General features: G+C 46.0%; 2 protein-coding genes across 2 annotated transcripts in view; one reads left to right on the top strand and one right to left on the bottom strand.

Moving 5' to 3' along the window:
• mcf2l2 (MCF.2 cell line derived transforming sequence-like 2) overlaps positions 1–25,550 on the bottom strand; it is a 93,432-nt gene that overhangs the window by 54,860 nt on the left and 13,022 nt on the right. The window contains exons 4-15 of the mRNA XM_008279299.1: positions 24,299–24,389; positions 23,561–23,674; positions 22,246–22,362; positions 21,933–22,082; positions 20,244–20,368; positions 20,023–20,137; positions 18,681–18,800; positions 17,961–18,152; positions 17,616–17,807; positions 17,350–17,536; positions 17,022–17,125; positions 15,782–15,870 (exon numbers count right to left, since the gene is read on the bottom strand). Coding sequence (XP_008277521.1) covers positions 15,782–15,870; positions 17,022–17,125; positions 17,350–17,536; positions 17,616–17,807; positions 17,961–18,152; positions 18,681–18,800; positions 20,023–20,137; positions 20,244–20,368; positions 21,933–22,082; positions 22,246–22,362; positions 23,561–23,674; positions 24,299–24,389 — 1,596 coding nt within the window. The remainder of the gene's footprint in view (positions 1–15,781; positions 15,871–17,021; positions 17,126–17,349; positions 17,537–17,615; positions 17,808–17,960; positions 18,153–18,680; positions 18,801–20,022; positions 20,138–20,243; positions 20,369–21,932; positions 22,083–22,245; positions 22,363–23,560; positions 23,675–24,298; positions 24,390–25,550) is intronic.
• Positions 744–12,740, top strand: LOC103355475 (lactosylceramide 1,3-N-acetyl-beta-D-glucosaminyltransferase A-like). The gene is made up of 2 exons (XM_008279297.1): positions 744–986; positions 9,990–12,740. The coding sequence occupies exon 2, from the start codon at positions 10,465–10,467 to the stop codon at positions 11,656–11,658; it is 1,194 nt and encodes a 397-aa protein (XP_008277519.1). The 5' UTR covers positions 744–986; positions 9,990–10,464; the 3' UTR covers positions 11,659–12,740.

Below are 25,550 nucleotides of genomic sequence, written 5' to 3'. Positions count from 1 at the left end.
GATCACATGGTTCTGTTGTTTAAATGTGCATCAGGGATATTAACATGTAAAAGCAATGACAGGAACGTCTATAATTATACAAGAAATCTCTCATTTAACAAACGAATCAGCATAAAATTAAGGAAGCAACACTTTAGTTTCTGTTAACTGTCAGAATTAATCTATTATCTGTGGTCAGAATTATGTTTGCAGATATTGAACTCATATTTAACTGTTTCAGCTCTTAAACAAAAAAAGGAAGATTTGATGGTCAGTCACAAAAATAAAAGGAAATAAAATCAATTAAAAAAAAAAAATAATAATAATAATAATAATAATTATTATTATTATTACTATTATTATTACTATTATGGTGTTTTATGATAGCCATAAGTTGTTGAAGATTTTACAGATTTTATTTTTATTTATTTTTTTCCATTTTCTTTTTAACAGTGTAGCAACAGTAATAACTAAATAAATATAGTTTAAAATCTATGTAAGCGATCATGGAAGTGTTTTCAGCTGATAGAAATGTTTTGAGTTATATTTTCACTTTCAGCAATAAAACATTACAGTCGAATATTTGTTCAGGATCCTGTTCCTGGACCAGTTTGAAAAGCTTTTCAAAGGCCGGCTTGACAGCAGCAGGTTTCTATATGGAGCAGCTTTGTCTCTGTGCAGCCTGTTCAACACCAACTGCACAGCGGTTCCTCCCACTTCACAGCCCACTCCCACCCACCCAACTCACAGAGCGCCTCTCTCAGTCTGGGACCTCAGGACAGTCAGAGCAGACAGCTGGAACCGGCCTCAGCTCAGTTGTTCAAGTGGATTACTACATCTGAAGGCAGGAGAGCAGGACAAGCTGACACAGCAGCAGAAAGCAGAAACGGTGAAAGAAAAGCAGAAGCAGCTGGAAAGTAGCTCCTGTTAGACCAGCACTGGTCTGAGCAGAGCGGGGAGGCTTCCTCTGCTCTGGAACCCACGCATGGTTTGGACCAGCACAGCCGGTAAGTCAGCGCCACAGTGTGTGTGTGTGTGTGTGTGTGTGTGTGTGTGTGTGTGTGTTTGAGGTATTTCAGACGTTCAGGGGAACACCAGATGAAGTCTACATACCCTTCAGGGAGAAAGGTGTCAGCTTGCACCAGCAGGTTGACACACTTAGAGAGGTTCAGGGGAACGTGTCAAGAGGCGAGTAAATACTCCCACAGCTCAGAGTGGTTTGTCTGCTGAAATGCTGCCGAGCCAGATCCAGAGTTTACGAGAGAGGAGCAGCAGAAGTGAAATAGGCTCAGACTGAACCGTGTAGCTCCAGGGTGCTTCAAACAGGACAGAAAGCCTAAAAGCCTGGTGCTGTTTCACTTTAGACGCCTCTTGGTGATGTGTTCTGAGTCGAACATCGTGAATTTATTGTGTATTCCGGTTTTAGAACTTCCTCTCAAACAACGTTGATAATAAGAAAGCTTCTCACCATAAACCTCGTATAGTGTTATCTGTAGAACTGTCATTCACTTCTGCATTTAATCCCTGTAATCTACACATTTACACTTGAAATATATATATATGTGTGTATATATATATATATACACACACACATATATATATTAGTGAAAAACATAAATGACAAGATCCTAATTAGGAATTTTATTTTAATTAGATTTTTTTTCATCCTTGTTCGCATTTAAAGTGTTCGAACAATCAAACAGTTTTGTTTTGTTTTGGGTTTTTTTCTTTATTTCAAACCAAACATTTTAAACAAGTCAACATCTGATAAACAAAATCAAAGTTTTAAAGTTAGAAAAGGTTTTTGGAAGTTGAACACTTCCAGATACCAAAGCCCTGATGAGGACGATGACTGAAATACATGAAGCACATTCCACCGTTACAGAACAAGCGCAGCACAAACATCAGCAGCATTTCATGTCTCTTAACTAAAACACATCCCGGACTGTACGACTGCTGCCCAACGCCAGAGGAGCACAATGCTTCACATGCACTCGCTGTATTCTGGGCATGTGGAGGACGTGCTGCCACTTCCTCCTCCTGCCACCGCTGGCAACCCACAGAACTCTCCACAGAAGCACACATCTGGACCTGGATCTGGCGTCTGCCCTCTTGACTCTTCTGTCACATGGCTGCTGAATCAGGAGCTTCAGGGATCTGAGGAGTTTTGCCTCGTTCCTCCAGAAAGACCAACCTCCTGTCAGTTTTTGTTTGTTCCACTATGCGCACACCAAAATGACACAGCAGTTTGTAGGTGGACACACCCAGCGTGGTGTCAGAGATAACAGGGTCTTCTCTGGTAGCTGCAGCAGGTCTTTCCCCTCCGTCTGGAGCACTGTGCTGGACAGTGGTCTCTGGTCTGTGGCCTTCTCTGTCATGGATCCAGCCGTCCATATGGCTGTTTACAGTCCCCAGTGGTGGAGGAAGTCTGGCCTGCTCCCTCGAACCACCCCAGTAATGAGGGGGTTGAAAAGCTCTTATCTCAGCATGTGTGAGGGGAAAAGGTTACCAAAGCTTCAGCACTCAGCATCCACGGCTTCTCCTTCACCTTCCAAATGTGAAGCAGCATCACAAACAACCCAGATGTGTATTTCTGGGTTGGAAGGCGTGCCGGACTCTGCTGTTACGTCGGTGGACCAGAAGTGGAAGCTGCACCATCCACAGTGTGAGTGACTGTCAGCTGGTCTGGCTGCCAACCAACACGTGTTGATGGACCCTGATGACTCCAGAGAGTGTGTGGAGGGTCAGTCACGACGTCCAACTTCTTCCAGTTCTCACATGAACGTCCTTCATCCATGAACCCAAAGTGCTTCTGTTGTTTGCTAAATTGCTGAAAATCACGACAAAATGCAGATCCTCGGTGCTGCTGGTGTGCATCACCTGCCGTGTTCCAAACAGGAGCTTGTTCTCGTCAAAAAGCAAATTTCCAAGACAGCAAATCAGAATAAATGAAAACTGCTCAGACTCTCCCAACACATTTCTAAGTTCTGCACCTCCTTCGTCAGACAGTCCTCTGGTTTGTGCAGAGTTCAGCTGAGGGCTTCCTGCCACAGAAATGTGGGTCCTGCAGTTATTCTTAATGTGTTTCACAGCAGACATGACACTGAACATACATGTGTGACTGAGGGCCAGATAACTGAAACGTTCTGCATTCCTGTGATGTTTCACCTCCATCGCTGCATCGCTCAGCGTTCAGAGCAGCGCTTCAGCACAAGCGGCGGTGCAGGATTTATGGGTCATTTATTGTACATGTAGACACTGTCACCTACGAACACGTAAAGACAGAAGAAATAACAGATAAACATCAAAATAACTGAATTAGAAATGACCATATGAGACCCATCTGCACGAACTCAGTCGCATTACATCCCAGATACAGCCCCATACGTGTAGACATGTTGGGTTTACCACTGAGATCGGTCCATTCAGTTGGGTTCTACATGCAGGTAACAGATAATATTGTCCCTGTCAGACACCGTCAGGCGCCGTGCGACTCGTACAGATGGGTCACATGTATGGCTGCTGGTTGCCAAGGTAACACACCTCCAGGCTTGGGAGCGATGACAGAAGTAAAGTCTGAATGAGTCAACCTGAGCCAGTAAACCGACATGAAACAGGTTTTGGCTGCTTGTGCATCACTTTCCAGTACCGTCCATGAGCCACGTCGTGTCTGATCTGGAGCTCACCCGTTTATTAGTTTGAATATAAGATCATCTTAATTCAGGAGAAAATGGTGGAAATACAGTCAACACATCAGCATTTCACTGTGTTCAGTGTTTATCTTCTGTTATATATGTAGTGAACCTGCAGGGCAGCTCTGGCCTGTTTGTCTCAGTGACTGACGATGACTTTGTCTAGTTTCACTTTAAGATGACAGAATGAAACAGACCAGAGCCCAGTCAGAAGCATATGCGTACACGTTCTCTATGCGTGTTATACTCGTAGCTCGGAGTGACGACACATCTTTGTGGTCCAACGCAGTTCGCTGACGTCGCGACTCATTGAGGACGTCACGCTGCTGACCGGCTGTCGGCTCCGGCCAGAGGAAAGGCACCTTGGGCCACATTTGTTTAAATTCAAAGCTGCTCATTTACTTTGGCAGCTGTGCTTGTCAACTAACTCAAACATACATCAGTCAAACTCTGTGACAGCAGCAGTTTGACTCAGGAGTATCAGTGCAGGTGTAACCCTGACAGCATTCTGTCGGGTCCAGGTACACGTCGGCACAGCGTCACCGCTCACTGGTACCATTAATTAAACTGCAGCTGCTGTTAACTGCTGCTCAGAGAGTTCCTGTGATTGTCGTAATGTGAGCCCATCTGCATTGTCTGCGACAGAAAGACAGAAAACATGCCGGCTGGCTGTGGCCTGGGCGTTTCAAGCACTGTTTGGTGTCAGATATCAGCACCTGAGCATTTAAATCTCAGCTCAAATCATGTCACCAGACGACAGCTAAAGCTGAGCTTTAACGTGGTCCTGAAGCGTGTAGCGTCCACATGACTTGGACATGTGCTGCTGCTGTCTGGTTCACTACCTTCGAGGTTAAATTGATTCTGATTCCTGATTTCTTCTGCATTTTCTTCACACTGTGGTTTGAGACATGTGACAGCGTTTCACATTACAGCCGTATTTATTCAAGTAGAAACACAACACGCATTTGAATGCATCCAAACGGCGCCTCTGTTCACTCACTTGGTGTTAGTTCAGCAGCAGAGCTGGGATGTTCACGGCGTCTCTCTCAGTAAATACAGGAACTCAGCTGATGGAGTATTTGTAGTTTTGGGTGTTGTGCACGTGTCAGGGAGCTTTTTTAGCTGATTAGCCAAAGTTTTAATGACACACAGTCCTTAGAAATGTGATTTGTCGTTGGTCAGCATCCTCCATGACTGCATGGACTGCATCAGGTTTATAAGTCACACATCTGATTATTTTTACTTTATTTATTTATTTAACTTCTATTCATTATCCATCCATCATCTCTCCACCTTAATCCTCACCAGGGTCATGGGGGGCTGGAGTCTATCCCAGCTGACTCAGGGTGAAGGCAGGTTCACCTGGACAGGTAACCAGTCTATCACAGGGCTACACTTAGAGACAGACAACCAAGCACACTCACATTCACACCTACGGACAATTTACAATCACCAATTAACCTCAGCATGTTTGTGGACTGTGGGAGGAAGCCGGAGAACCCGGAGAGAACCCACGCTGCACGGGGAGAACATGGAGACTCCACGCAGGAAGATCCCGGGTGTCCTCACCGGGACGCCAACCGGCGACCTTCTAGCTGTGAGGCGCTAACGGTGCTAACCACCGAGACACCTGCAGCCCCAATACGTCAGCACTGTTTTGGAAATGCTCAGAGCCCAGAATGCAAATCATGTGGTTGCACGTGTAACATCCATGAAAATCACCTTCAAGAGTAAAACAAAGCACCACCTGTGTGACTGCTGGATTGGTCAGGTGACTGGAGGATGCCGCAGAAACACTTTCTGCTCAGACGCAGCTTTAAGCAAACTGCAGCAGCTTCTCTAAAGCCTGCAGGTAGCAGAATTCAGCCGTAGTGTTTACAGGCAGTGAACAAACACTCAGTCACATTCACTGACACTGAATGAACGTCGCAGACCCTGAAGCCTCCAGCTGCTCCGTCCAACGTTCGTCAGCACAAGAAGCAGCGAGTACGTCGGGCAAAACTTTTGAAATTTGAAGTTTAAAGTTCAAAGCATTTCAAAACTACTGAAACCCACTGAAAGCATCAACATGAGCCGCCACAAGAAGCTCGTCTCATAGCAACAGCATCACAAGAGCCTAAATGGACCATCAGTGGAGCAGGGCTGGATTTACACAATATGTTTTCCACATTTCCCTAAATACAGAACACAAGATCAGAAAAGGCCAAAAGAGAGTCTCTCAGTGCAAGAGGAGTGTCTTTAAACACAACACACGGCCGAACAAGCAGCAGCATCTGGACAATGGAGAGAAGTGAAGTAACTCCAAACACTGGAGGTCTTTGTTCAGTTCATAGTCCCAGTGCTGAGGTTGTAAAAAGCTGTTTGAAGGACATCTAAAAAAAGAAGTTTGTGCAGAATGAGAATGTGTTCCAACACCTAACGTCACACAGTAGCTGCAAAAGGTGTTGAGACAGTTTCTATCTGCAGGTACCGATACAGAGGATCTAACAACGCATGGTTAAACTGTGTTTGTGTTGCACCTATGGTCTAAAGGAGGACGGAACAGAAACAGCCTCAACTTGCTGCAGGGTGGAGGTGGTTCCCATAAAGAGACCTCCCAAAACAACAGTAAACACTCAAGTTGGCTTTACGTGAAACTAAAAACCGTGCTGCACCGTTTGAGAAGCTAAAATGAGCAGTTAGATGATCGTATACACAGAACATGTACGACTTGAAGAGGCGTCACATGCACACAGAAGCTGGAGAAGCTTCCACGGTTTGTTTAGTCACGAGACCGCTGGACGTCGAGGCCGGGCCACGTCACAGGTCTCCAGTTGGCTGACCCCAGTGTCCAGTCGAAATACGCCGCAGTGGAAATATGTGTTCAGCTTGTTGTGTGCAGCGTTGCACAGACGTCAGCAGCTTCTCTGCTCGGGGGGCTCTCCAGGGCCAAAGCCCTGCTATTATAGCGCTTTGTGCTGGGTCGGCACTTCCATTCACAGCCTAGTTCACGGGGTTACAGGCAGCGCGGTGGACGGCTGTTTACACTGGTCACATCGCAGGACGGAGTGGAGGCAAGTCAACCGAAACGCATCACGCTACAACTTTGTTTGCTGCTTGATCAAGAAGAAAACCTGCTGGGTTCAGACTGTTAATGTCGTTTCTCCAGAAGAGGTCCGTCTGGTGGATCCTAATATTCTCCAACTTATGGGTTTTAAAACTCAGAGCTCCATGTGGGCTCAGCAAAGTTGGCAAAGAAGAGCAGGGGAGCATGGAAAAGGAAACGGTTTGGTTCCAAACAGCGAGGCAACGTTGGCTGGATGGAAATATTTTAGCCACAGAAAGTATGATGTTGACCAAGAACAGGTCAGATCAGCACCACGGAGCTCCGTACGGTGACTGAAAAACCACATCTGACTGTAAACCAAAGCTTTAAACCACACTGGACACCTTCACCAGCATTAAACCACATGAGAAAGGATCAGAAAAGCTTTTTTTACTCCCCACAAAATCTCCCAAATTATTCTAGAATGATGAATTCTTTCCTAACAGAGTTAGTCAAGTCATCAAGTTATTTTTAAACTTGTAGATCAGGTGATGTCTTTTCAGGCATATTCACAATAAACCATTCGTTCTACGGTGCTACTCATCAGTGACACATGCAGGTTGTTAAGGCGCTTCTTAGAGGTTGTTTTTGGGAGTGGATGTGGAAACACAGACAACAAGGCCAGGAGGAGTGAAGGATGACATTTCAGAAGCTACGTCTACACGTCTGGAGGCGCTGACAGAACTGACATCAGCAAAACTACCATTAAAGCAAAACAGAAGAAGCAGCGACGGCACATCTTCATGAAGCCAGAAACGCTGCCTTTAAAGGACAAACCGCACCGATGCTTTGAACTTGACTTGACCGAAGTGGACTCAGGTCAGTCGGTTGACCTGCGCTGTTGTTTGACTAACAATGGCAGGAAGGCAGGTTACACATGAGACTCAAAGATCTCAGAGGAAACCAGAAGGAGAACCGGGGGTGACATGTCAACCCACGCTCAGTCACAGCCAGAGCGAGCAAACAGGATGCTCTGTCCTGTATGAGCAGGAGGAGCAGCTGATAAAGCGATCTGCTGCGTTCGGCTGTAATTCACTACAACCTGAACCCTTAGCGTTGTCGTTAATGGTTGTCAGAATAAACTAGCTCGTTGTGAAAGTCTCCGTCTGTCCTTTGGTGACCTGTGGACTGTAGCTTCTGACCGACCGCGCTGTCGGTACGAAGACAGAAGACTGACAATAAAACAGTAAAAACTAGGAAACGCAGTGAGACCAAGACAAAGGGCCGTTTGTCTGGCAGCGTGTGCACTAGAGTGTCTGCTGTAAGCATTGTTAACAGCTTTCTCGTGCCTCTCCTGCTCCGACTGCTACACTTCCAGGAAAAGCTTCATCACATGAGTTATGATCATCGGTGCCAGGAGCCACCAGCGTGGCGTAGATCTGCACCACACTCACCTTTAGGTGGACACGCTCAACACATGCAGAGAAAATGAACTGTGATCTCACAAGTAAACGTATAAACGAATAAATCAGGGCGTCGCTGTGTTTGGAGGCTTGTGGCGAGGGTGTGTGTGTTCTTCGCAGTTCAACAACCACTTGTCCGATCTGCTCGGATCTGGGCCGGTGTGTTGCTGAGGACCTGACGAAGCCCAGAGCTGAATGTGGAGTTGTTTGGATGAGAAAAACCAGTGAAGGTAAACATTAAGGCAGCTGGTGACAACAGCAGGTCTGCAGCATCGCCCTGGTTTTATGCTGTTGTTTATTACGGTAGCGGTCCAAAGATGGTCGAGCCTGGTCAGAGCGGGCAAATTATATCTGTGCTCTTTTCAATATGAAGTCCAATATTTTTCTCATCCGGCATCTGACAAACAGGATCTATCATTAAGATCAATAATACGTACGCTGGAACACAGCAAATGAAGAAAATGTGCACACATGCTTTGGGTAAATAATATTATTGTAATTAAGCAAAAGATTATCTGTAAAAAAACAGATGCTTTACATTTTTCAACTTTTATTCCTGGATTTTTACTGAAATAATAAAATAAGAAACCATGTGAGAAGTGCAGAGGGAACGTCGGTGGAGCTGTGAGCATCAGAAACATGAACCGACAACACGCTGGTTTGGGAAAGAGGCCACAAAGTTTGAAAACCTCTGGTTAAATACTTAAGCATGTGTTATATTTTAAAACGCTGTTACTGTGTCAGATCTTTATCTCGGTGTTTGATGAACGTGACGCGATAGAAAGCGGTTGTGGTGGACGTATGAAGCAGCATGAAATGGAAATACTGAAGTCAATGGAAAAAGTTTCTTCCCACCAGGAGCAATGTCATAAAATAAAAGACGCACTTTAAGACTCAACAGAAATAAAGCTGAAGCATCCTATCGAGACTCTGGACATCACTGAATACTGGAAGGAGCTTTACGATTGGACATACGCTGGTGGTGACACAGTGAAACCTGCAGGTGGACACACTACCGCCACACCTGCAAACACCTGAGGGAGGAAGCTCCTGAATAACAACATGCGTAAACACCAGCGTCCCGAACAAATCCAAAAGACGCACCAACAACAGTGACATGAGCCCTGACAGCGTCTCAGCGTGATGTCGAGTCCACAACAGGGTCCATGAGGTCCGTCTCATCAGACGGCTGTCTGAAGTGTTTTCTACTGGCGCTGATCCGCTGTGTGTGTGGGTTCATTTACAGGATAAACATAATACAATACAACTTGCATATACTTACACAAAACACACAGGGATCAGGTCTCAGCAGCTGTAAAACTACCAACTGTACCAATAATTCAGGCTGTTAATTCAACGAGGGAGTGAGAAAACTTTACTAAACTTTACTTTTCCTGAGTCCAGGCAGCACAGACTTTTGTTTTATTTCTAATCATGAATGGAGACAAGCTGCATCCACAACTCTGTGTGCTTTCTAAGTTAGAAAGCAGCAGTCAGAAATGTCAGTTACAGTGTGTGTAATGCGAATACTTTGTCTATTTAATGAACTGACCGAACAGCTTTAACGTGGCGAAACATTCCCGAAGCATTTCCCAGATTCCAAGGTGACATCTTCAGGCAAACCAAGAGGCCAGAGCCCAGACATATCGCTTCATAAGTAAAACAAAACCATAGAAGGAAGAGTAGATGGTGTGCTGTGACGATGAATGGCATCTGTAAAAACCTGAGATGATGTTCGGATGACAGCATGTTCACTGTGATATGAGCTCAAGCCTGTGGAGGCTACATGTCTACATGGTTCTGATTGTGATTGTTTCTGTTTTTTTCAAGGTGTTTTGTGGCCTGATAATGTCCTGAGATCACAGTGACCAGAGAGGAGGCAGATAAAGAAGTGGAGCAAAGTGGAGAAACAAGTCTTCAGAAGGAAGAAGCTGCATGTTGACTTTTGCTGGTGAAGGAGCAACACTGAGCTTCAGCCGGAGGTGGCTGCAGCGTGACCAGGATGAGGGAGCAGCGCTGTGGCTCCACACAGCCGACGGAGATCAGTAATGGAGCAGCCAGACTGCTGAAGAGCCTGACGAAGGCCTGCTGGACTTGACAGCCTCAAAAAGAAAAGCAGATTGGAAGAACAGAAGAGAGACAGAGAGAGAGTGAAGATGATAAGGAAGATGAATAGATGTGGAAATGAAGGGAAAGGCAGAGGGTGAGAAGTGAGAGGCCAAGTTTGAGCGTGAAAGGAGGAGATAAAGCACCAGCGTGTACCATCACATCTAGACGGGATCAGGAGGACACAGCAGCAGTCACCATGTTCATGAACTTCCGTCGTATCCACAAGTGCCAGTGTGTGCAGCTGCTGACTACAGGCCTGGCTCTGTGCATGATGGTGGTCTGCTGGGAGGAGCTGGACCACCACGTGGTCAGCCACATGAGGTCCTACACTTACCGCTACCTGATCAACAGCTACGACTTCCTCAACTCCTCCCTCATCATCACCCCCAGCCATCATCACAACAAGGATGGTTCCAACAGAGTGGCCAGTGGGCCCGTGAACTACCCCTACCTCATCAACCACCCAGGCAAATGTGGAGGCGGAGATGGACGAACCTGGGACGACGTCCTCCTGCTTCTGTTTGTGAAGTCATCCCCAGAGAACTCTGAGCGGCGGCAAGCCATCAGGGACACGTGGGGCAACGAGAGCTTTGTTTGGGCAGAACTTGGGGTGAGCGTGAGGTTGGTGTTTGCCATCGGCGTTCATCCAGACGTCGAGGGGAGATCCAAGGTGCAGAGGGCGCTGCTGCAGGAGGATCAAACCTACGGAGACCTGATCCAGCAGAACTTTGTGGACACGTTCCACAACCTGACAACTAAACTGATCCTGCAGTTCCACTGGAGCCAAACCTACTGTCCTCAGGCGCACTTCCTCATGTCTGCCGATGACGACATCTTCGTCCATATGCCGAATTTGGTGAAGTATTTGCAGCATCTCCTGAGTAGCCAATCAGGGGCTAAAGGCCTGTGGGTGGGGCACGTGCACAGGGGAGCCCCTCCGGTTCGCCGCAAAGACAGCAAATACCACGTTCCCTACGCCCTGTACCCCTGGCCTTCCTACCCAGACTACACGGCAGGAGCAGGGTATGTGGTTTCAGGGGATGTAGCCGCTAAGATCTACCAGGCGACTCGGTTGCTCAACTCCTCCATGTACATCGACGATGTCTTCATGGGGATGTGTGCCAAGGCCATGGGGATCTCTCCCCAGGGCCATGTGTACTTTTCAGGCGAGGGCAAGGCTCCGTACCATCCCTGCATCTATGATCACATGATCACGTCACACGGTCACGCCACAGACGTGCGCTCACTCTGGCAGGCGGCAACAGACCCTAAGACATACAGACATTCCCAGGGATTCATGGGTAATGTGTACTGCACGGCAGTGAGAGTGATGCTGCTGTGTACGCCGTACTACCAGAACACATACTCCTGTGTTGCTGCTTTTACATAAATGGTCTGAAGGTGACACAAAGCGATACCTCACAGCACTGCCATGGTCTGTTTCACCTTCCACTGGCTGTCTGGTGCACACGTACTCTTGTAATATGGATCAAACCTGTTCTGTTAAGCAGACAAATGCAGTTTGCTCTTTATTTAACACGTCAGGTTCTGTTTACACGAGTACCGTCTGTGTCTGTGTGCACAGAGCTGCACTCCTTTATTCACTTGCCAGGTTCTGATTGCTTTCTGAAGGGGTTCAGCTCTGCCTGGAGAGTCCAAATGACTTTTAAACTTTAAGTTCAATATGATGAATTATGGATTTACTCAGGCAATCGACAGAGTTCATTTCATGCTCCGCACAGATCAGCTTCTGGCAGTAATGTGTTGTTACTGTTTGAGGCTGTGTCGTCTATCAAAGCTCCATGAGCGGCTTCACAAACTCCCGAGCTCAGCAAAGTGCCAGAACTGTTTGACTTGATAATGCAGCTGCCATGTGAGGGTTAATCTGACCAGCTTCATTGGTTTTATAAATGCTTGGATCATAACGTTGAAGCAGAGTGCAGTAGCAATGTGGCCATAAATCACACACGTTAGCAACTGGTGCATTTTCTTGTGTTTGTTTTGCGTAACTTTTTGAATTTCCCCACATCAGGCTGACTAAGTGCAATTAGACGTTTCCTGTTGGACACCAGCTCACCAGCTGGAGAGAGGCTGTGTGTGTGCCAGACCGAGCTAAACGATGCCAGATGATTGCATTTCCTTTTACACAGTGCAGACAGAACAGAAAACAGAAGCTGTTTGAGTCGGTCGGGGTCACAGGGTGATTAAGAGCTATTGTGCATCTTTTTATTTCCATTGTGAGCGAGCTTGGGACTCATCGACATCTCAAGGTTCCTTCCTGATGTGTTTGTCCTCCTCACCACACTCCTCCCTCCTCTTTTCCTGACAATCTCTTCCTTTCTCGCCACAGTTGCTCCTCTGCATCCTGTTGAACTGTGTGTTTTATGAAAACGCTCAGACGGGCTGAATCATCGTGACATTTTTTATTGTTGGGAAGCTTCTATTATTAAAAGAGCCATGTTATGAACTTGATTGTTGTCCATTCTGTCATTTACTTGGTTTGAACTGCTGCACTCGAATCGCTTTTCATATGCATCAACCAGCTTTCATGATCAATCCAAAGTGTGGCTGGTGAGCGGCTTTAGCTACAGTACGTTTGGCTAAATTAGATCTGAGCAGGTGCTGAAAGCAACAGTGGGGAAAAAAAAAGTGTCCATTTAAATTACATTTTTGAATATAGTTGAAGATGCTGAGACATGCAGCAGAGCCTTCACCTCACACAACAAATAACGTGATGCCACATCAAGAGAGCAGCAGCTGAATGGGCTTCAGAAAGCTGTGAGGCAGACGGTTGGTTCAACTTTTGACTCTTCTTTGGCTCGACTGTTGCTGCCAACACACGACACTGAAAGCAGATGTACTTAATTGTATTAGTGGCTGATTGGATTAGTTAACTGGACCTCCATGTGTCATTTAAAGTCAGGATGTCTGAACTGTTAAGACGCCATCAACACTAACTTTCTGTCCGTCAGGGGGATTTCCATCTCGCTGTGCACACTTTCAATAAAAAGCTGAGATGATCTTAATGCAGCAGAAACTGAAACATCTGCATGAAGCTTCTGATTCACACGTGGACCGAACGCTGCATTTAAATGAAAACAAGAACATCCAGTAGCTAAAAACACGACGTCTGTGTTGACCAACTGGGAAACTGTATAAAACACACATGAATGAGATTCCTTCATGTCTCCATCACGTCTGACTCATTCACTCACATCATCTCGTCTTCTGCAGCGGTTTAACGTCGCCCAACTTCCGGCTGAGTGCAATCAGCTGTTTATCTCAGCAGCAGCTTTAAATGCACTTTAATTCACCAATTTTATTTAAAAAAAATAAAAATAAAAAGGGTTTGTGGAAATTTGGATAAGGACTTGACTTATTTCAAGCTTCTCTCATTCTCCCAAAAGCAATAAACCTGAAAACTCATCGGCAAGTTTCCACAAAACCTGTTCACTGGAGCCAGAAGGTGGATTTTCAGCTTCCTGGTGGTCTGTGAAGGCATCATGTAAAGCCTGACATCTTGACACAGCTTCATGTCCACAGGTTGAAACCACTGCATTCCACTGAAGAGCATGTCCTGGAAGCGTACGGAGCATTCCCCCTCCTCAGAGGCAGCGACTGACTCAGCTGAACAGTCACAGGACAAAAATTCAAAGACTGTTCAGCTGAACCACAGTTTACAGAGAGCGGGAGGCGGCGATAACAGAGGCTGCCGGGACGCAGCACGGCTCAAACAGAACGTACAGAGGAGGCACATTCAGCAACGCAGAACGTATTTCTAGAGCCGATCTGCAGAGTAGCTTCAAACAAATGTAAAGAGTTGTAGATCTGGAGCATGTGGAGCCCGTGTTTTATTCCACTGCTGGTAACACGTGATGAAGTCTTTTTCCAAATTTTGTTAAATCAATAAAAGATTTTTTTCCCCCATTTTTACCTGTTAATAATTTATATATTAATTCAAGACGTCTGTGAGTTCTGTACTTTTAGCCGTGGTTGGGCTGCTTCCACAGAGGACAGGAAAAATGAAATCATGAGTAAAAATGAGCAGGAAGCAGAAAGAAACACATCATACGAAACCAAACACACAGTTTGTGCTGTTTTTCTTTTATACTCCAAAGCTCAGCATGTTATTTAATTAAATGAGATCAAATCAATTTGTTTAGTGCCTTAAAAAGTAAATGTTCCTCCAAGGATGACCTTCAGAGGGATGTCATGCCCACTAAGCATGACTCAGCAGAATCGTCATGTCAATATAAAAATGTGTTTTTTATTTTAGGTACTAACACTGTTGGCTCTGTTTCAATCATTTATGGTGGTAAATATTTCAGGGTGAGACAGTCACCCTCTCTCTCATAATGACATGTTTTCCACATTAATCCATTTGTCGATGACAGAAAACTCTTCTCACGACGAACAGCACACTTTTTATACATGCGAGCATCCCACGTATAATAGATTCTTCTGACCTCTGATATCACACTGGGCCACATTTCGTTCCACGCCATCACTAATAGCTGTCTGTGTTCTCAGACTCATACAACTAACACACAGATGAGGCGTCTTTGGATGGAGACACGACTGAATGCAAATGCCATTATCTTCCTCCAGGCTCTTTATTTTGCCTCTCTGCGGCCTCTCTGGTGTTCAGGTCAGTTGCATAAGACTTGGTTCATTTGCTCAAGTTGTTTGTGCTGCACATTCTCACTCTGCTGTCACTTGCAGACCTCCTACTCCCACCTGTTTTGCTTCCCAGCCTGTAACGTTACCTGACCTGCCGTCGCTTTGCTCACCTGCATCACACTTATACAACATTTCACCTCCTGTGACTAAATGTCCACAGATGAAGGTGATATACTTTAACAACTGAACGAGAAAAAATGACTTTTCAATCATTTATTCGATAAAAATTAGCAGATGTAGTATTCTGACTCCACCATCAGGAGCTCGTATCGTCCAGTTCAGCAGAAGGACCTTCTTGTAGGCATGAATGAATGAAACGCTGATGTATGTTTAGACTCTCTGTTCTGACCATAAACCTCAGCTCAGCACATGGACACACATGCTTGTATGCCGCTGTGCACATCATCTATAACAGTTCATAATAGTGTATTAGTAGGAATAAAACCCGGTCCAACATAAGACCTAGAAGCGTGATGTGGGAGCGTCTCTGCAGTCGGAGACACTTTGTACTATTTGCACTGATTGTTCAACCAGACAGATGAAGGATGTCGTATATCTGTGTACTAGAAAAACACAAGGTTGAGCTTCTACATTCCTACCAGCCGTGCATCACCGCTGTCACCTGGATGACATCAGCACGTCTGCAATGTGCTCTCCACAGACAGCGTACGTCTGTCAAGAGCTATGAATCTCACGTGGGTCCAACCAGGCACAGCGTTTTGCCAAATCAGTGTCGATGGTACGAGTTGTGCTCTTGGTTTGTGGAATCTGACACGGCGGTGCGACGGGATGGCAGACTGGTGCTAACAGTGATGCAAAGAAACGCTGCTTACCTGCGCCTGTTGGATAGACTCTCCTCCGTCTCATTTGTCACAACAACATGTGTGGAGCCTCCTTGGCTTTCCTCATGCATCACCTCAATCTGCAACACACACATTTATTTGTTAGGGTTTATGTGTTGTGTAGATACCACAGTAACTTCTGTATGTCTTCTTCTTGGGCTGTGTCTTGATAGAGGAGCACATTCAGGCCACTTCTGTAAACTTGTAAAGTCAGAAGACACATCAGCTGGTGGTAAATGTTTAACTGGAGCTACAGGAAAGCTGTTCTTTGTTCCTGCTGCAGCACAGACATGCAGAGTTCAATGCAGATGCTGGTCTAGTGATTCACTGGAATTCATGACATATACCAGAGAGGGGCAGCTGATGTGGACAGACATATGAAACCAAAAGCAAACACTGTCTGTAAGTTGTATGAACACTTAAAACTCTGTGTAGTGCTGACCAGCTGTACTCGTATAGTCTCACATGCCTGGAGGTGTGAATGGAGGTGAAACCATCTGAGAAGGATCCTCAGACTGCATCATAGACACCTGATAAGATGTGATCCCACTAGTTGGACAAAACCTGTTAAATCTCTTCTTACCATGATGATGTGATACAGCATGTGGTTTAAATGCAGCTTTGTTGTTTGAGTTTAGTGAACACTCAGCGTTTCTATGTTTAGCTGTAGTTACAGCAGAAGGAAACGAGACAGCGTCGGACACGGCAGCAACGAGGAAATCATACATGAACTCCACTTGATTATTGGACCTTATTCTAAAAATAATACAGCACTGCTTTAATAACTCTGAAGGAAACTGATGCCAGTCGCCATGTTATTAAATGATTGTGTAATTAATGTCCTGAATCCCCTCTTTGTTCACTCCCCCTATAAAACAGATGCTGAACAGCAAACTCAGCAGCAGAGACGGTCTAATAACGTCACCGCTGGCTGCCACAACGCTGGTGTTGTGGTATCTGCAAACCATGATGTGTGAGTTTTGGTGTTTTTAGCAGCAGGAACATGGATGCTGTGGACAATACTTTTCATTCCACAGTTTAGTTTTTGTGGTAAGTGTAGCGTGGACGCATTTTCACACTCTGAATTTAGGTATACGAGATATGAAATTTAAAAAAAGAAAGGGACGAAAACCTGCCCTGGTCAAGAGCTCTGTCTTATTCTGAAACGAGCAGCGCTTAACGAGGGTTCTAACGTCGCAGTGAGATCTCACAGGATGTCCAGAGGACGTACCTTGATGCCTCCCTTGGTTTTGCGTATGTTCTTCCTCTTGTTGAGATCAGCTTCAGCCGGCTGCTTTCCACTGTTGGAGTTATCAGAAGCTCTGCGAGCAAGAGCTGAAGTGAAGAGAGAGGACACAGAACAGGTGAGTTGAACACCTCGTTTCTTTACGGTTAGTGTCTTTAAATGTAGATGCAGAAGCTTGTCCAGTATTGTTCAAGTCCACAGCTCAGGGTGTCATCCATGACAGGAGCAGTGAAAGTTTAGATGTTTTCAAACTGTTGCTTCAGCTCCTGATCTTCTGCATAATTTAGATTAGTTTTAAAACGATCCAACTCACGCTGCTGGCCTGCTGTGGTCCTGGGGGGGTTTTTCAGTGAGGGCCGCTTGGGGGAGGACTCCGGCCGGGGGGCAACAGGCTGGATGGGCCTCGTCTGTTTAGCTGATAGCCTCTTCAGACTCACGTGTCGCTTCTCAAACATCTCCTGGACGTCTTCCAGTCGCTTCAGCGCCTTCAGAACACTACCCTGCAGGTACAAAACTCGTTATCAGTCAATGTCCTCATCATTCCTGTAACCAGACGTGCTCTGAACTCATGTTTCATACCTTGATCTCCTCTGACAGGATGACCTCATACTGGTTGTGGAGGTTCCTCAGTTCAGTCAGTTGGTTCTTTTCTGCTGAATCCAGAAAGTTTTCGATGTCAGTCAGGGCTGATTCTGCTCCTTCCTGTGACTGACATTTGTCCACGGCCTGGGACGCCAGCAGGTAGATGCCAGACTCACACCACTGGTTCACCTGCACAAGCAACGAATTCTGACTGAGTGAACACTGATCAACAGCCAATCTTAGGACTGTTTTGACTTGACACTAGGACACATGACCCGAGTGCAGAACATCTAACTCGTGTTTCTGGATTAGATGTCTGTAAAAGTCACACCACATCCTCACCTTATCAATGCCCATGTGTATCTGCAACGACTTGGTCAAGACATCCGTCTTTTTCTTGGACTCGTTGCTGAAGTCGTCGCAGACTCTCCGGAGCTCCACACATTTGGGTCGAATGGAGTCCACGGCGTAGTGGTTGCTCTGGATGAGCTGGTCGCCGTGCAGAGCGTGGAGCTGGGCCTTCTCTACCGTGGGCTGGAGGAACAACAGTTCACTGTACGTCAGTGTACGCTGTCTACTTCAGGGCTTCTCCAGTCAGCTGTCCTGACTGTGGTTCTGTTACCTACGGCACTAAAGTGGGCAGCTCTTTAAAGGCCAAGGTGTGTGTCAGTGGAGTCTTTACCTGGACATCAGTAGAGTTCATGGAACAACACTTTAAATAAGTCCAATCAAGTCTGTCATGACTTAAAGTTGAGTGACTGAGACACAGAGGAACACTCAGTGCTACAATGAGGGCAACACAATGTTCACATTTCAAACTGAGAAAGACAAACAGCAGGAACTATTTAAGGCACTGATTAGTTTGTTGGTGATGAAAAGTGGTGCTTTTGTTTTCAATATAGTGAAATGAATTACTGATCTGGACGACCTTCTAGTCGCCCTTCACCACCACCGACGTCATCCAACCCGTTAAAGGTCAGTCTGGTTTTGTTTGGAGTAATAACTTTGCTTATGTTTTGTGTGTGTGTGTGTGTGTGTGTGTGTGTGTGTGTGCTGGCTGACCTGAGCCTTCTCCTCCAGTGTTTTCAGGTCCTTCAGCAGGTGTTCAACTCTGGCCACACAGTCCCCGATATCCACCAGGCTGTTCAGAGCCTCGATCAGACCGTCCAGAGACACTTTGACCTAAAGGACCAAAGAGAGGACAGACACAGAGAAAAGACAGATAAACTCTGATGATATGTTGTGGTGATGCAAACCAAAAGCATGGTCACATGTGTGCTGTAGGTTGTTGTATTTGGTGTGAAGTTTCTTCTAATGTAGGAATCAGTAAACCCTGAACCATGGGAGTAAATCTGCAGCAGGACTCTCTTCATTGTCAGCAGGTGGCGCCGTAACTCTGCCATGAACCACTGCTGCTTGTGTCTTTCTTTTTTCTTCTAATACAGGTTTGTGAAGTGTTGAAATGTGTACAACAGTCTGGTCAGCGTGTTTGGTGTTATGATGCTGTGTTGATGCACAAATTCATCCAGCCAATCAGAGCACACGTGTGTTGGATCTAAACAGTCTTCTACGGCTCATAACCTTCAGCTGGCAGCAACACAACACCTCAACTGTTTACATTCTAGCAACTGGCTCCCAAACATTTATTCCTGTCTTGTGCCACCGTTCCTTGTACAGAGCTACAGCCTGAACACACTCTGCAGCCTCAAACATCACCTATCAGTGTGTATGACGTGATGTATGAACATGCTTGGATCAGAACTTACTCTGTCCTGTTCAGGAACTTTCACAGACATGTATTGAACAGTGTGAATGTGAGGCGTGAGAAGCCCTTTCTGTGTTCTGCTGATGGAAGCTGCCCTGAGCAGGTCGGTTGTGTTGCTCAGAGATCATCTGTTCCTCTAGCAGCTATCGACTGGCCTCCCTGTGCACCTACAACACAGTGATGGTCCTTCTCCCATCTATCCAGGCTCAGCTTCACTAAAGTCAAAAAATGTTTCTAGTTATTTCTATTATTTCTTATTTCCTCATCGTCTGTCATTTTAGTTTTGCTGTTGCTTCATTATTGAATTAATAAAACAATTTAGCTAGAAAAAAGTTTCTGTTTTCGTGAAGTGATCTGAAGAAGAATGAACTTCTCAAACATCCTACATGATCAAACACTGGGGATGTGGAGAACACCAGCTCATCTCAACATGCTGCCATGCAACCTGTACCAGAACTTTCCACTGGACCACTTCCAGACTGACTCAGCTGGTCGCTGTTTTGTTCAGCATGTTTTCCAGACTGCGATTTTACAGCTGCGGCCTTTTGAAGCAGAATGAAAAGGAGACACAGGAGAGATCCAAAGGTTGCAGGCCAGCGGCGGCCGGGCGGACACAGGCCGACAGATCTGCAGATATACCTCTCTGAAGTCCTGTTCAAAGTGGCGTAGCTGCAGGCACTGCTCCAGTTTCAGATGGTGTTTACACCAGAACTGTTCAAAGGCGTTCTCTGTTTCATCCAGCTGGGCGAGGAGCCTGAAACACACGACAGCAACTTCATCACATTCACAACAACAGTTTCCACAGCACCGTCTACGTTATACACTCACAGACATCATATAGTTTATATAACGTGTGTCACCTTTCCACTGTGGTTTGGTTCTCCATCTCATCTGGGTTGAGTTCATGGTTCTCTGACTTGGCCGCCTGCTCCTTGATGCAGCTGAACAAGGTGGTGCCCTGCCTCAAAGCCAGCTTCAGCTCATCCTGATGAACAGATACAGAAGCATTGAAAACACTGATATTATCTGTAGTCAGTCAGTCAGCTCTGTTTGTCCCCAGTTTGTGAGCAGCTGGTTACGCAGCAGTCCGATCCACACATTAAAGACAGAACACATGAATGCAGCACATAGAAGATAAATGCACAGTAAAATATTCAATCAGAAAGACAGAAAGCTTTTTGTACAGAAGCCTTTTTCCTCATGGAGTTTAGGAGGGATGGCAGAGGGGATAAAGAAGTGAATCTATTGGTTCTAGGTTGGGAAGCCAAAGCACAAAACAGCAGACTGATGTATATGTGCAAGGTCCTGTTTCCACCTGGTATTGGAATATGCAGACTGCTGTTATTGGCAGAGTATGAGCTGGCAGAGCTGGAAATGAGGTGATGCAGAATATTCTCGAGGGGATGCTACATTTAGCAAGCTAACAGCACAGGTTTCACACACACTGTGATAACGGTACACACAGGCTACTGTAACAGGCTGGTGCTGCCCGTGTTATACCGTTAACCCAAACCACGTGTGTGCAAATGTGACAGAATGCCATTTGTTGTGAAACAAACCTTTAAAAAGTAAAGTAAAGCTGAGAAAGATTCAAATTTGTGCAAATGACAGCGATGGTGACAAACACGTGAGCAGCAGCTGCCTTCAGTCTGATTTCATCTAAAACAGGAACTGATGATCACATCAGATGCTTTCAACAGTTTTCATTTAACTTTACAAGCAACTGGGAATAAAATAAAGAATAAAAACATGTGAGTCGGGTGAAACGAAGGAGAAAACTTTGAAGCTAGTTATGTAAATTGAACGCTCAACACTCCACCCACTTGCAAGTTGCTTGTGAAAAACAAGCCAGTGTGTTGTTTTGGGTCTCAGCGTTTGAACAGAGGCTGACGGTCATTATCCCAACGTCCAGTAGAGACACCGGCCCAGTCCGCCACCTATCCTCCACAGGCCTGTCGGCTTTATACTTGTCTTATCTTTGATGAAAGGCTCGTCTGTACACTCTGGTATCACTGAGGTTTTAGCAAAGAAGAAAATATGAAAGCGGTTTTATGTCCCAGCCTGGTGCTTCAGGCCTGCTCACATCAGCTAACAACAGCTTAATGTAAGCCTGAAGCTGCTGTGACCTGCGCATGCACTCGTGGAGTTTTGGTGAAATCAGCGCTGTGCTTTCAAGCAAGACTCGACTCTGAAGCACCACTGATCCAAAGCAAAGAGGCTGGAGGCCATCAAACCTGTTTGCACCCAACTCTGCTGGATGAGAAGCAATGCTGAAGGATGTTTATGCTGCCTACAGCGGTCAACACGAGATCCTCCACGAGTCCTGAGATAAAGACGCTTCCACCCTCACTGATTAGAACAATTTGCAAACTGTTGGCTTCTTTTATGCCAGTAACATCTAGTCTGAAATGCCGACAGTGGCACACATGTTTGGACCACTTCAAGCTTTCAGTCGTCTCCTGAAGCTCCAGCAGTTATAAATCTCTTTCACTTCAGCGTGTGTGAAAGTCTTTGTTGTCTTGTAAGCTGTATTGAATGCAGGACATCACCTTGAGGTTGTTGTGTTTGTCGGTGTGTGCGGTGAGCAGGTCTTTGGTGCACTGGACGTCATTGGGTAGCTCGGTCTCTGCCAGGTCCGTCCCAAACTTCTGTAACATCTGGGCTGTGGTTTTTACTGTCAAGGCGAAGTTCTCTATGGCCTACAGAAAAAGATCCAACCGTCACTCTGCAGCATCCCAGAACAAACTGACCACATCGCTAACACAAAGTCAGTCCTGTCAGGTCCTTCCAGCTTCTGGAAGCTGCTACATCAGTAGCATTGAGGTAAAGGTACACAGTATGTGTTTCTGTCTATTTACTCACAGTTCGGTGGTGGATCCACTGACTGTGACAGTACTCCAGGCTTCCTCCGAGCTCCCGCGTCAGCTGGCCTTTATCCACATAGCCATGGAGGTCGGACAGCGAGTTCAGCATCACAATCTGCAAACACAGGGCATCACTGTGACTGCTTGTGACCACGTTATTTCCAGTTTTAAATACAGAGAAACACATGACAGGGGTTTCACCGATTCACTGGTACACACCAAGCTTAGTCCACTTCAGATTTACAGTAAAGCCAACTCTGTCACACCAGAGTGTCAGAGGTTAGCCGAGCCTGGACAACAACAGGAAGCCTGAACCTTTAGTGTGAACTATGTGTGTTCAGGTCTAACATATGGCTTCATGCTATTACTGTATTAGCATTGCACTGTGGGACGTGTAAGATCAACGAGCAGAGTTTAGCTGAAGCCAGAACAACATAGAAGGTGTTGCACAGGTGTGACAGACTGTTGTTTCACTGACGTGTGTTGACTCCCACAGGCAGAAGTGATCATCTAGAGAATGTGAGACCTTTTGGGTTTTCACATTGTCTGCTGGTAACTTAGATAAGGAACATGAATACATGCAAGAAATCCCTCAAACATCACATGCATCTTGCTAAAAGACTTTTCAATGAGAAAGAACTCCCTCTGTGTTGTCTAGCATGAGGGTTGATCACAAAGCTACAAGACTGCTGTGGTCGTGAGTGAAGGCGCATCAGGTCTGGGTACAGATGCTCAGTGTTTTCTTCCACATTCACGTGGTCCAGAACCAGGAAGGAATCTCCTTGGGTCGGACTGACAAGGCCAAGTTGGACTAACGTCTGACGTGTCTGAAGAAGAACATTCAGCGCAAACACAGTGACTCTGACCAGGGTTTTCATCTTTCTCTTCTACGGGTTGCAGGGCTGCCGTTTTGATACGCAGACGGTCCCGGACATGTTACACAGCCAGACTTACAGGCAGCATAGCAGCATAGCAGCATAGCAGCATAGCAGAGGTGCTCAGAGCAGTGTGTTGCTGCACCAAACACTGCCTCACCAGAGACGGCATCAGGATTTAAATCAAGCTCAGTTTGGATGTTCCTCTACCACCTCTGTCTGTCGGCTCTCAATCAAAGAGTATCCGGTGGTTGCTTGTCCAAATATGTCAAAAATAAGCCAACTATTTCCACGAGAAGTACTTTTTATTGATTTATTTTAAGTCAACTGTATTTTACCTGCTTGTTGTGTGTTATGCTTTTGGGCCTTTCATTCTGAGCCGTGGCGCTCTGAGCTGTGCCGCGGCTCAGAGTGAAAGGCCAGCATGCTTACCGGTACCTTCATTTTAAAGTCATCCTTGTGCAGCTTGATCCCCAGGTCTGCTATGGCCCTCTGGAAGAACCTGGACGGCCTCAGCACCAGAACGAGCTGCAGGTTTCCTGGGAACGCACCCTGCATAGAAGAGCATAGAAACAGATTCCTGTGAAGGAGGAACGACTTTGCTCGCTGCAGTGAAGCCTCTGAAGATGAGACTGAACTTTTATTGTCTAAACTTCTCCTGGCCTCCTCAAATGGAGATGGTATGACCTCCGGCTATAAAAGCTTTAACAGACATACACCTGTCTACCCCATGTAGGTTCACTGTAGGAGGACAGGCCGGCGCTCCCTGTGCCTCTCAAGGCCAGATTGCACCAGGCACCGAGCTGTCTTCTTGTTTTCCCTTCCATCCATAAATCTAGATATGATTTCCCACCGGAGGACGATATAAGATCTAAGATAGGAGAGAATCCTGAGACTTGATGCTGGCATTGCTGCCTGACCTGCTGCTCTGATGGTGTCCCTTCTCCTGATCAGTGAACCTTGTTTCACCCTCTGGTGTCTCTGTGTCGGTTTCCTCCTCTTCCTTTAACCTCGTCAGGAATTACACAACAAACCTGGCATGTAAGCTAAGATGAAGTATTTCAGAGTCTGCTCTTTTTCCAGGTCCACCACCACACTGAAGCAAAGTAGTGGCAGAGAGCATGATGACATCCATGAATGTGTTTATTTAAATACAAGAAGTCTGAGAGAACTCACAGCGATCCTGGAGAGAGAGGCCTTCACTGAGCTCCATTTGTCCTTCCGCCGGTCGATAATGATGACGAAGCCGATACTGGCAGCATCCAGGCTGGAGACAGGAGGTGAGGGAGACGTGTAAGTGGACTGCTGCCTTGTGGATAAGTGCATGTCTAATCGAATTCCCAAAGACTCGTGTTTTACTGCTCCTCATGTGTATTTTAATGATCGGCCGTTCTCAGACTCTCTCACAGTGAAGCAGTGATGTTTTAGCCAAGTTTAGTTCTGCAGCAAAACATGCAGGACAAGCCTTGAACATCTACAGAGCATTGTGCTGGTGTAACTGTCAGAAAGGAGAACTTTACATACACGAGGACGCGCTGCTAGCAGCTTGTTATGCCTTTAAGCAGACAGCAGCTTCTGGCTTAATGCAGACTCATAAAGATTTAAGTGTTAAAACGACTCCATCCTACATTATGACTGCCCACTGCTACCTTGTTCTAGCTTCTCTGTTGGTCAGACTGAACTCCATCTTGGTGCTCTCGTATATATCTGACTTTAGTTTTTCTTTCTTTTCTCTGTTTTTTCTTTTTCTTCTTTTACTGCTCTTACTCTAATGATTACCGACATGTTCAGTTAATGCCACTGCTGTAACATGTACATCTTCCTGCTGAGGGATCAATAAAGTTTATTTTATGTATTGAGCATGGTCTGTTCACCAGGGTGTGGCCGGGTCGCTCAGAGCGGCGGCCCGTTGCTGTCAGGAAGCAGCCAGTTTGTTAACAGGGTGGAACCAGTGGGTAAAGGGCGTGGCCTGTTTCTGTCATCACTAAACGTGGGCCTTGTTTGTCATTAGGGTCGGACTGCACGACTCAACACCCAGCGTCTGATTGGATGGGATGAAACAGTCAGAGACAGCTTGCTCACGCCACTGAGGCTAATATTCTAAGCAATGGACAACAGAGTCCAATGCTGCCGTGGATGTATCCACAGGGAGGACAGACGTGATGGACGTACAACCTTTGATAAATAACAGGTATGTGACACCTGCATACATTACAGATGGACGTTCAGCCTCCACATACTGTAGGTGGTGCTGCATCATGTGTGTGTGTGGCCTCACCTTTGAAACACACACCAGCGGTTTCAGCTTTTAGTTTTGTTTTTATTTTTAAAATGTGGTAAAGCTGCTGGTTAACAGGAGCATCTCCAGAGAGGTCACGGTCTAATCATATACCTGTAAAGTGCACCAACTTATGGCCACAAATTAAAC

This window comes from Stegastes partitus, unplaced genomic scaffold (assembly GCF_000690725.1).
Source record: "Stegastes partitus isolate 25-593 unplaced genomic scaffold, Stegastes_partitus-1.0.2 Scaffold153, whole genome shotgun sequence".
In the NCBI taxonomy this organism is placed as follows: Eukaryota; Metazoa; Chordata; class Actinopteri; family Pomacentridae; genus Stegastes; species Stegastes partitus.
The sequence above is the reverse complement of the archived record's forward strand: the minus strand, read 5'-3'. Positions and strand labels throughout refer to the sequence as shown.

Bases quoted from the DNA above. Each gene is read 5' to 3' on its own strand.
- LOC103355475 (XM_008279297.1), top strand. From the start codon at position 10,465: ATGTTCATGAACTTCCGTCGTATCCACAAGTGCCAGTGTGTGCAGCTG.